At 41.1% G+C, this 12,083-nt stretch overlaps 1 protein-coding gene across 1 annotated transcript in view; it reads right to left on the bottom strand.

Moving 5' to 3' along the window:
• The window catches only part of TRPM1 (transient receptor potential cation channel subfamily M member 1), a 94,461-nt gene that overhangs the window by 15,126 nt on the left and 67,252 nt on the right, over positions 1-12,083 (bottom strand). The window contains exons 15-22 of the mRNA XM_027657835.1: positions 9,283-9,456; positions 8,464-8,598; positions 7,527-7,577; positions 5,885-6,025; positions 5,235-5,264; positions 2,612-2,901; positions 1,863-2,091; positions 257-379 (exon numbers count right to left, since the gene is read on the bottom strand). Coding sequence (XP_027513636.1) covers positions 257-379; positions 1,863-2,091; positions 2,612-2,901; positions 5,235-5,264; positions 5,885-6,025; positions 7,527-7,577; positions 8,464-8,598; positions 9,283-9,456 — 1,173 coding nt within the window. The remainder of the gene's footprint in view (positions 1-256; positions 380-1,862; positions 2,092-2,611; positions 2,902-5,234; positions 5,265-5,884; positions 6,026-7,526; positions 7,578-8,463; positions 8,599-9,282; positions 9,457-12,083) is intronic.

The raw sequence follows: 12,083 nt of genomic DNA, 5'->3' as shown, positions 1-12,083 counted from the left end.
TAACTCTGCAGTGATTCTCCTGAGCAACACATCTCTTTTAAAAAATACGAAAATAGCAATTCTATAAATCTGTGGAACTACAAAGACAATTTACATGCCCTTAGAATCCAGTCTGTACATTCCCCAAACTCTTCACTGATTTTTATCCCACAGAGGTAGTTGAGATTTACCTGAGTGACCTATAGCATAATCAGAAAAGTCAGAAAACTGAGCACTATTGAGATATTAGAACTTTCTAATACTCTCCATTACTGACCGCATTTTCTTCCTCCTTTTCTTTGCCTTCCTCATTTTCTCTTGATGTCTGGTAGGAATAATCATCATAACTGCGATACTCAAGGAAAAGGATGGTGGGAGGGAAGAGAATCCCCATTATAACCTGTAAACAAGAAAGAATTCAACTCAATATTCATTTACATTATAGATTTCGTAACAAGGCGAATCCCATAAACAAAATTTTCTTTTGTATAGTATTCAAGATATTGTGCTATCCTCAAACTACAGAAATGAGTAAGTAGTTCATATGAAGCAATAAGGTACTCTGTGAAAATATGGCACCCTGAAAAGCCTCTCATCTCCACAAATACTCTGCAATTAAGAAACTGTGCTGCTAAATTAGTGTTATCTAAAGAAACGTTATGGAATAGACACAATGTTGGTTAGAAAAGGGTTCATGTTTGTTACTGGAGTTTATAGTAACTTTAGTTAGCTACTATAATTACTTTTAATAGTTAAAAAAACCTATGAAAGGTAAAAGAAGTTTTGCAGATAGCACTGGGAGAATTCTTTTACTATATGAGATTGCTTGGATGAAGAAACACAAGTCAAAGTACAGAAAAAGAGCAGAGAAAAGAATGCAGCTGATGAAACTAGAACATCAGGAGGTCGATTAATTCTTTGGAGAAGAGAAAGGAAGAAAATAAACAGATTTAGAAAGCACCATGATGCAATCTGAAAGGCAGGACACTTGTCTGAAGATTTTAAACAGTTTTAAGAGGGAGACATGGGAAAGTGGAAATAAATTGAGAATGACAGAGACAGTGCAATGTGTGTGTCAGCAAACTTGGGAGTACAACCTGCGAAGACAGATACAGCACTTTGTCAGCAAGGGGGGATTTGAGGAAATAAGGAGGTGAGACTGAAGGCAGCACCAGCAGGATGGGTTTCCAGATGGGTGACAGCAAGTGCATAACACAGCAAGGAAAGGATTATATTCACATGAAAACATACACAAGCAAGCACTGCCCTGCTTCCTTAACGTTGACTCACTGATGTTCTCTTTTGTGCCACCCCCCTCACATTACCCGTTTTTTTGTAAATCCAGCAATTGGGAAATACTACAATCAGTAAGAGAGACTGCATCATCAAATCACAGAGGAGCAACATAAAAATCACAGTTTCACACAATGCAATTGCACAGATTTCACTCTTTGCAACACTGAGTCGACTTTGTGTCTTCTAGTACAATATTGAACAATATAAGAAGCATGTGCCCACATCTGGTTCATTTTATCTCCCTTCCCATTGCATAGATCCCTAATGGAGATCGTTTTACTTGTATCCAACTAATATTTAATCAAATGAATATGTTCTCAATTAACAGATCTCATGCTTTATTGAAAGCCACAACTTCTCTCTCAGATTCCAGTCATGTTGAGTCTTTCATGGAGTTATATTTTCCTTTGTCATGGGGTAATATTCCTTAGATATGCTGATTTTGGAAACAAAAGAACTTAGCATTAAAACAGGTTATGTTCTTAAAAATCTCCCCTTAGTCAGCCAATTTTGCCTGTGCAAACCCTCTGTCCCAGGCAGTGTTAATGCCCCAAACCACCCCTGACCCTGTCCCTGCACAGAGGTACCTTCAGGCCGGGGTTCTTCCGCATGCGCAGGCGCCCCATCCACATGTCCGTCAGGAGCATCTGGCTGCACGTGTGAGCAATGAAGTCTCTGTGCTTGGCTGCCACAGCCAACTTCAGGCAGGTAGAATTACTCCAGTTTTTCAGTTCGTAGGTCAGTAGTTTCATGGCAATCTGCTCATCGTGTTTATAGGACTGATCCAAGAGTTCAACAGCCAGCTGACCAAAATCTCTGGAAAATACAAGAAAAGTCTGGTGAAGTTTTTGTTTGCACTTGTGGTTTTGAGTCTGTTCACAGGGCATCATGTTTATCCACATACATGTAGAATGACAAGAACAACTGAGTCTCAAGTTTGACTTGTTTCAAACAAATTGTTAATGACCCCAGAGAATTTGCTTAGACCAGTAACATCTTGAGGCCAGTTTAGGCATATCATCAGATACCCCTTAATTTATGTGAGTAAATTCTGAAAATAACTTTGTGAAATAAAACTAGCTAGTTTTACAGAGAGAGAAACCGAAGAAGGAATGCATTCTGTCTGAAAAAAATGTGAGTCTTCTCCTCGCTAGTGTTGCCTTGCAATACTGAGACCACGTTTTGCCTTGTTTATTGTTGATAAATTGGCTCCAAATGGCCTTTCCTGTGACTATATTCTAGAAATAAATGGTACTTTACTAAAAGTAAAGCTTGTCAGTAGGTCACACAACTCCCTGTATCAAGTAGATATAAGGTCTGTTCTGCATCTACTAACTTGGAGTTGTTGTCCAGATCCTGAGAGATGTCATCCACCAGCTCACTCTCAGAAGACTCATGGGCCATAGACTTGTACAGCTTACAGGCCACAAGTGCCTTGGCCATGGATTCCTCCCCTCTCTGCCACAGGAAGAGGGCCATCTTCTGCCGCTTCATCAGCACGGCCCACACCATCAGCTCATGGAAGGGGTACTGAAAGCGGCTCACTTCAGGGTCATCCACATCAATATCAATCTCTTCCTCCTTTTTTTTCTTTTTCTTCTTCCCTTTGGTGGGAGGCTCATCATCCTGGGAAGAAAAAAGAAAAATTGTTCCCATCAGTCTATAACAGCCCACCTGGCAAGGGCACCATGCACAGTACAAGTACTGAGAGGACACATTAATACTTAGAGTTCTAACTTGGTTTTGCTGTTTGCTAGAATGAGCCAATAGCATGGGACATATGGGACATGGGACATGAGCATGCACTGGGCAAGCACACGCAGCTTCAGGTTTTAGTTCCTTGCACACGTAATTCCGCGTCACCCATCCTGGGCAAGGGCAGTAGGACCTTTTGGTTCTGAAGGCATCCCTTCACACTGCACTGTGCACACATCTCTACCACATGTGGAAGTGCACCAGTTGTGCCAAGGGAGCTCTAACAAAGCTGAATTCTCTATGAATAGGTTCCCCTGTCATTTCTCATTCCGTATGTCTGTGTCCATCCCTGAAGAACAGGGATACCTGCACATCTCACGGGTACCCAGGCAGCTTTCAGACCCACATGCAGGTGGAGTGGCAACATGCAAATGGAAAAGACAGGCAGACAGAGTCCTTTAGAACAGCAAGATACCAAAGGGAGTGTTCACCTGGGAATAAGCAATCTCCTCTTATGTGTGCAGTGCAAACGGAAGGTATAAGGATCCCATGTCTTAAAGGGATAGGGAGGATGGAAGTAACTGAAGGGAAGTAGTGACAATGAAGCAGGATCCTGAAGGGAGAAAAGCCATGATTGGGAAAATTAGGGTTTAAATAATGTAGGAAGAACAATGCATATATAGGTGTAGACAGCTCAACATCACTCTAGACCTGGATTCCAGCCTCAGAAGTGGATTGCAAGTAAAAGCAATTACTATTCTACAAAGTCAGTCCTTGTTTTCAACAAAACACTATTTTTCAACAAAATATGAACTTAAATTCAAGTTCAGAGTTCAGCCTCACACCCCAGGCTTCCAAAGATGACTCTTCAGTCAGCAATTAAGCATGCACTTCTCCTTCAGCAGTTTTAAGAACTGCAAGTGGTGACCTCTGTCTCTTACAGAAATTCAAGGGTCATTAATTACATGAAGAAGTGTTGAGCCTCTCTGAAGCACAGGATGTGAAATCTCAAATGGAGATTTGAGAATCTCTCACTAAGAAAATAATAATAATAATAAAAACTAGATAAGAAAGACAAAGTGTTGACAAGTCTAAAATTCTTCTTTTAGAGCTGCTAATACTGAAAATGAAAATCCCAAAGCAGCTGAAGTCACATCAGTTTACTGCCCACTTCAGCAGAAGAAATATTAAATTTTCTTTTCACTCTTCCTTCTCTTGGAAGAAGGGAGTGGGCTATACCTGCTGTCAAGTGGAGAGGGCACTTGGGTTTGTGCCGCATTGAACATTTGAAAGAAAATCAAAATGTGCTTTTGGAGAAGCACTGTGGTCAATGCTGACCAGAGAGGGTCACACCTCTGAGGGGCTGAGCTTTTGGCCTTGAGCCATTAGAAAAAGGGAAGCAGATGAGAGAGGTTAAACATAACATAGACTTTCTCTGTAGAGAAAAAGGCTCCTTATCTGCTTGGGGAAAAAGAGGCATTTGTGTGTGGGTATGATTCACATCAAATATAACATAAGGGATGTCCACACCCTGTGCTTGAACACTCTCATGTCAATAAAAGCACACTTCCCAAGGAGCGTGCCTGGCCCCGTGCTGGCAGTGCTTTTCTGGTCTATTGTAATACTTTTTTTTCAGAAACAGAAGCAACTACCACCAAAACAGAGTAAGTTTTTGGGCATCATCCCAGATTTGTTTTTGCTCAATTACAAATTTCTGCAGACACACAAGTAATTGATGCAGGAGCTGGATCCAAATTCTGGATGAGCCTATCATTCACAAAGCACGGTGCCATCACAGTAGCAAGATGTTTTATAGTGGAGAACAGCAGCTGACTTGTCTGACCACCTTGATTTTTCACTCCAGTTAAAGGTTTTCTCTATGATAAAACTTCATCGGCCCAGAAATTGCTGTTTCATGGTTAAAGGAGATTTCACCGTAAGTAGCACTGCTGGATCACATTCTCTTTTCAATATCATCAATGTTCACACATGAATGATAAAATCTACAGTATGTTCCAACATGAAACATGTTATTACATAATAGTGCTAAAAAATGCCTGAAGACTACTGAACAGAGCTTTAAGCCGTTCTAAGGATGCTACTCATAAAAAATGGTCAGAAGTATTTAATAAAATGTTTGCAAAATGGAATATCCTGTCCAGTTGAAATTTACTTAAAGTCATAATGAAAAAGTTAAGAGCAAGAGCAGAACTGAATCAAGAAATGTTCTGATAAACCAGTATTTTACAACAAATCCAACTTACCTCCATCCCTAGTAGTTTAAGAGCTTTTGGCTGAATATTAAAAAATAGAAAAGAAAAATCAGTTAGATGGAAGAGAAAATTCAAAGACCAAACAATACCAAGCAAAACCATTTTCATCTACAAATGCACAATATTTACTATTAAACTTACTATTCTAAATAATTGTACCAATCATCGTCATCATCATCATCACTACTCTCCCTTTTAATTGTATTTGCAGGAATGCAATGGGTTAGCAAATATTTTCTATGCTGCACCTAAGTGAAAGATTTTGGTTCAAATGGAAGAGTTAAATGAATTAGTCAATAATATATTGCTTTGAGAATTAAAATCACCATGTGGTCACCAAAGCTGAAAAAAAAAAGTGCTTCTAAGTACACCACAGTCAGAAATGCTTGGATTGTAAACTACTGGAATAGGAGGAAATTCCTCTCCAGATCAGTGTATTCACCACCTTTCGTGTCCTCCCATCCTTTAACAGAGATGTCTTACAGGTTTCTTATGTAACTTCCCTACTGGAGCTCTTCATTCAATCTTGCAGCATTCCTTTAGAATTTAACATGCAGTGTTTAACAAAAATGAAGGAACAGAGTACTACTTATTTTTTACCATCAGTACGATGCCCACATCCAGAATGAACTCATTCTTACCCTCTTTGGTCCAAATAAATTATTATAAAGAGTCCGAAAACTTTTCCGGGTGTAGTTGCAGCGATAAGCTCCACCCATGAGATATTCAAGTACTAGACCAATATCTATTAGGCTGATATGATAATCTGGTGGAAGATTTCCCTACCAAAAAAAAGACAATAAATTAATAAGGACTTTGGATAAGAAAACATAACACAGATTAAATTGCGTGGCTAGACATATGTCATGATTAAATTGGCACGTGGGTATTATTTACAACCACTGGATTCAGTACCTGAATATTTGTATGAAACTATTGCTGATTCACATCATGAAAATTTTTGGGGTCATATTTTCTTGGTTTTGTTGTTGGCAGTTTTTATAGTTGTGAACAAACTCATTTGTTTTACCCCTACACTGTGTCAGTGTCCATACAAGTCTGCATTGTTTGCAAGGGTTATATTGGTGAAATTAGGTAACTTTGTACTGATTATCAATAATCCAGCATAAAAGCATGACCTAATTTTATGGTGAATATCAAGCATACTTTACACACTTTTTAATGGAAAATTATATTCCATCATATTAGCTCCAGTTAATACTACGCTGCAGACCATGACTAATGTGCAGCCCAGAATCAAAGTAAAAGGCAAACTAGAATTTCCATGGTTACACCTAAAACTTGAGAGTTGTCCTGACTGTCAGAACTGGGAGCTGCAAATGCTGCATTACTGTCCCAGCCACATCCTACAGCAATAACTGTTCTACAGCGCCACTGAGCAGCTGCTAGGAGGACACAGCTAAGGAATACATCCTAAGGAAGGGATACATCCTAAGGAAGCGTCACCTCCAAGTTAACCCAACTGAATCCTCGGGACTGCCGCTGCAGGAGGAGCCATGGAAATGCAGTGGAGGAGGGGAGAGACAGACAGAGCACAATGCAGAGGAACATTAGTGACACTCAGAGACAATGCTGAATGAGAGAAGCAGATGAATATGAATTATACATTAACCCAGTACTGAATAATTCCCACATCTGAACCTCTCGGGAATAACTGCGAGTTTTTCTTGCAAAAAGGAGTACAGACAATTTAATGCAGCTGAATTTTACTGAATAAAAGCTCCAAAACCTTAAAGAGATCAAATATGACAAATCTTACAATGACCCTCCCTATTCACAGATAATGAACAAATTTACATGTAATGGAAACAAATGAATAACAAATTTAGGACAGAATAGATTTTCTCCCAGGTAAAAGAAGGAGTGATGGGAGAAAAGTAACTAAAATACACACGAGGAAACAAACAAAAGGGAACAAATTCTGTGTTCATGAATGGGGCTTCCAGATAACCTACAGGCATTTCCTTCCATTCCTCCTTTGTAAATCCTGCATCGGGAGCTTCTTGTAGAGAAGAAACAAAACCTAAATCTCAAATGCCATATCACACTACCGGGAGCTTAAAAACCTTAATTTTTAAATGATTAGCAGTGCCACACCCAATTTAGACTGACATTACTGTTTGTCACAAGCAGATATTTATCTTTCCTTAAGAGCTGCCATCTAATTTCAGATGTCTGCTTTCCCTCCTGCTGTACTGCTTTTACTGTTGACTCACATGTCTAATGCAATCATGCAAATGTAACACTGCCGTTAGAACTTACCTTTTTCACATCTCTGACCAGCAAATGCAGCGTATTTGGTGGACCCAATCTCTGAAACAAAAATAATTCATGGTCCATCAGAGCTTCAATTCTTCAGGTTCTTGCCAAACACAAATATAATTAATGATCTGGCACCATAAGCAGAACTTTACACAACCATGTGCTACCAGACTCCAGAGGGGTGAAAAGAAGGAACGGGGTACAGTGACAAACACATTTCTATCAAGAGCTGTGTGAACCCTTTTTTATAACCCTTCCTGTGCTGGTTCAAGTCACAGCACTCAAATCACCAGCACTTGTTGGTATTGTCTGAACTTGCACTTGCTTCAGGAGCCATAAAGGCACTGGAGGACTAGACTGAGGTTATATTTTGTATGAATGCTGCTCTAGACTAACTGCCACTTAAGTGGTAGAAAGAAAGACAGCCTAGAAAACCCACATTCCAAATGAACTTGCTGTGGATCAGGTAGGAGAGAATTTGAATAAAGAAGTATGATTTTCTCTAGCTTTGTGAAAAATTTTGCTTTACTGGGCCACAATGAAAAATGGTACTGACTTCTGCAATGTGCTAAAATAAAAGGTGTTGTGTAAGTGCTTTACCAAATTTAGAGTCTGATTTCAATAATATTAAAACACATATACATGAAAAAATAATTGAGATTCAAAGGAGATGGCCACTCCTGACTGGTCATTAAATTTTGACTATCCACATTAGTTCTTTTAGGTGTTGTGAACGTGCATTTTAAATACATCACTATATTTACATAACAAACTGCAATAGCTTCTGAAAGCAATGGAACACTGTGTAGTAGCAATGTCTCCCTTTACTGCTATCCACTACCTGTGTGATGTCAGGGTTAGAACTTTTTGGAAAAACAAGCATATCTCAGAAGGAAAAGAAGAAGAAAAAGGCATTTTATTATTTCTGGTCACTCACAGTATTATAAAGTTCCTCCAGGCGAGGAATAGTCAGGAAGTGCTGCATATTCACTCCATTCTCAATAAGCAGTTTCACAAAGTCCACTCGATCCAGAACCAGTGCATCCAGCATGGCCTGCTCCAGGGAATTCACCTAGAGTGCAGAACGGAGAGTGAGAGACCACATGAGTACAGAAGAGTTGGCTGGCCAACAACCACAAACATTTTCATTGCTTAGGATATCCCTGAGTTCCCAAATACATGGATTAATCTGTGAGTGAAAAGGAATTTAGAGGATAACATTGTACCCATGTGCAAGTCAATAGAGATGGTAGAGTTCTCCAATGAGGTCTTGGCTGAGAAGAGAGCAGGGACAGACACTTTTAGCAATACAGCTGTAGCATTCAGTCTTTCAACTTGTAGTTTTCAATTATTTTGTTCAGTATATTTAATTAAATCAGGCATACTATGCTTGACACATTATGTGAAAAAGGGATTTACTTGCTCAGCATGACAGGAACAAGTCAAAATAACACAGAGGTAGAAGGATGAAGATGCTCACTGGTGCTCTTGTTTCCTTCTGACAAGTGCAGGGAAGGAAATACTGCAGGTAAGCACTGACTTGTACTCTGGAGAAATGGTTGCATGTGGTGCACATGGGATGAGAGAGGGATTCCTGCCTCGAAGATTGAACAACACCCCTGCACAATCTACTGCTGATACTACAGGAATGTGCAAATGAGAATCCTGAATGAAAATGTGTATTTTCCTTCTCTCCTGTCCCTCAGGATGAAAGAAACAGTTTTCAACAGTTTCAGTACAAATACTTTCATCTTACCCAGTTGAGGAGTTCAAGCTTTCTTGGGTCTGTTTCTTCTTCTGGTTCTTCTTTTCCTTTTCCTCCCTTTTTCTTTCCTTTTCCTTTCCCTCTGGCTCCTTTAGTCTGAGGTGCTGGAGATTTCTTTTCCTTCTCAGGAGCTGTACCATCAGAAGCTGTAAGGCTTCCTATAGGCTGTATTTATAATGCATTAAAAGGGTTAGAAATCTAATATATCCTACAGTGGTTATTTAACTGGATACACTCCTACTGAACTTCCTCCCCCGCCACCACTTCTAACCTTTCAACTAAAAATGGTAATTTCCTTAAGTATAAGGACCTTCTTGCACACTCACAACTTTGCATTTTTCCTTAAGTTGTTATGTCCGATGGAGTCAATAACACAGAGCCAAAGCAGTGAAGTAGGGAGACTGTGGAGGATTTCTCTCAAAGAATAAAACCAGTGCTGGAGGATTGTCACACTGCAGTTCCTTTGCTCTCAGTCAAAGCAATAGCTGTCAAAATAAACAGCAGCAAGAGCAGGACAGAAAGAGCTCAACAAGAATGCTGCATGATGCCAAGTAGCATCCACAGTGCAGAGGCAGAAAGCAGAGGAAAGAGGGCCACTCACTGGTTCATTGACTTCTGCAGGCAGCCCTTGCATTCATACCCTTGGAGACACACTTGGGCTTCCCAGTGCCCTCCCCTTCCCAGCCCAGGTGCCCAAGGCAGGCAGGCACACACAGATCCCACTGCTTGGCTGTCACTGGGAGGCTTAACGTGCTCCAGCAAACACTGAGGTTGTGTCACCTCCACAGACATGTTACCTGGATCACAACTGCCTGTGCTCTGCACAGAGAACTTCAGGACCAAGCCTCTAACAAGGCTCGTTTCCTATGCTTTTATGAATCTTAAAAACCTCTTCTCTGTTTAGCTGCCATGAATCCATTCCAAAGCCTGGACAAAACTGCAACTGCCAATTTGCATCCCAGGCCGGTCTGAAAGCAATCTTTATGACTCTGAAATGGCAGTGAATCACAACGGGCTGACACTGTTTCCACAGACTCCTGTGGATTAAAAGTTACGAACCAGGCCAAAGCAGCACCAGGTTTCAGCTGCTTGGTAGAACCCCAAAATCTAACCACTATAATATGGAGGTTGGAACATTCCACTCAATTAAACATTTTATAGTAATAATATTTCATAATCTTTAGGATTATTGAATCCTCTCTGCATAAGCATTTTAATGAACCTTGAATATTGGAAACATCACATTACTAGAAGTGAAGAAATAAAACTGCATATGCAGCAACATTTGTTTAAATTTAATTATGTGGGCTTTCAAATGAAATAAATCTCTCCACTATGTATAGCATGCACACGAATGGTATTCCTTTGAGTGTCATTTTATTGCATAGTTGCAGGAAAGACAACTACGCGAAAACACCAAAATTCTTTCCCTTCATTCTTACAGCCTCTTTCAGGCTGGTCTCCTGACAACACTTCACAGTAATTCAGCACCAGATGGTTCACACATTAAAGCAAAAAGCATTGATACAGTGAGACATGAAATTGGAGGATTTTAGAAGATTTTAGTTACACAGATGAACTGCGATGTTTCACCACTGACTTTAGCTAGTGCAGCATTCAACTTCAATAAATTGAGAGATAAAATGCAATTTCAGGACCTAAAGCTTTACTGAAGATCTGTTTCTTAGTTCATCTGGCACAGCTCTGCCTACCAGAAGCTGGTTCTTTGCAATGGTTTCTTCTGTGCATCAGGATATTGCTCCATTAATCCAAACAGAGATTTTCACAGTTGTGAATGAAGTGAGCAACAGAATTCCTTCGAAACAGATCCACGAATTTCCTTGCTGTACACTTTAATAGGTAGCTGGGGACCTTGCCAGCTGCTGGCACATGTCAATGACACAGCCAGTGGTAAAGCAGGTCCAGGTAACCATTGCCAGTGCATCCTACAGGTCCACTAGGGGTGACCAGGACTGCTATTGTCCCATTTTGTGTAAGGCCACAGGTTGTTCCCAGTGACTGCTTTTTGGTTTAGGGCTTTTTTTCCTTTCAAATCCCACAAAGATTCTTAAATTGCAGAATAGTTAGGGATGGAAGGGCCCCCCTGGAGATCCCCCAGTCCCACCCCCTGCCCGGGCAGGGTCACCTGAAGCAGGTACACAGGGACACGTCCAGGTGGGTTTGAACATCTCCAGAGAGGAGACTCCACGGCCTCCCCGGGCAGCTGTTCAGGGCTCTGCCACCCTCAGTGTAAAGAAGTTCTCCCTCCTGTTGAGGTGGAACTCCTTGAGTTTTAGTTTATGGCCATTGCTCCCCGTCCTGTCACAGGGGCACCACCGAAAAGAGTCTGGAGCCATCCCCATGGCACCCGCCTGGGAGATATTTATAATTATTAATAAGATCCTTTCTCAGTCTTCTCTCCAGACTGAACAGGCCCAGCTCCCTCAGCCTTCCCTCGTAAGAGAGATGCTCCAGTCCCTTGATCATCTTTGTTGCCCTCCACTGGCCTCACTTTAGGAGCTCCGTGTCTCTCTGTGCTGAGGAGCCCAGGACTGGACACAGCACTGCAGATGTGCCTCACCAGGGCTGAGCAGAGGGGCAGGATCACCTCCCTCGACCTGCTGGCAGTGCTTTTCCTGATGCATCCCAGGATACCATTGGTCCTCCTGACCCCTAGGGCACACTGCTGGCTCATGGACAGCTTGTCATCCACCAATACTCCCAGATCCTTCTCAGCAGAATTGGTCAGCCCCCAACCTGTGCTGGTACCTGGAGTTATCCCTCCTCAGGTG

The sequence above is a fragment of the Corapipo altera genome, unplaced genomic scaffold (genome assembly GCF_003945725.1).
Source record: "Corapipo altera isolate COAL_440 unplaced genomic scaffold, ASM394572v1 308, whole genome shotgun sequence".
Taxonomy (NCBI): domain Eukaryota; kingdom Metazoa; phylum Chordata; class Aves; order Passeriformes; family Pipridae; genus Corapipo; species Corapipo altera.
This window is presented reverse-complemented; position numbering and strand designations above follow the sequence as displayed.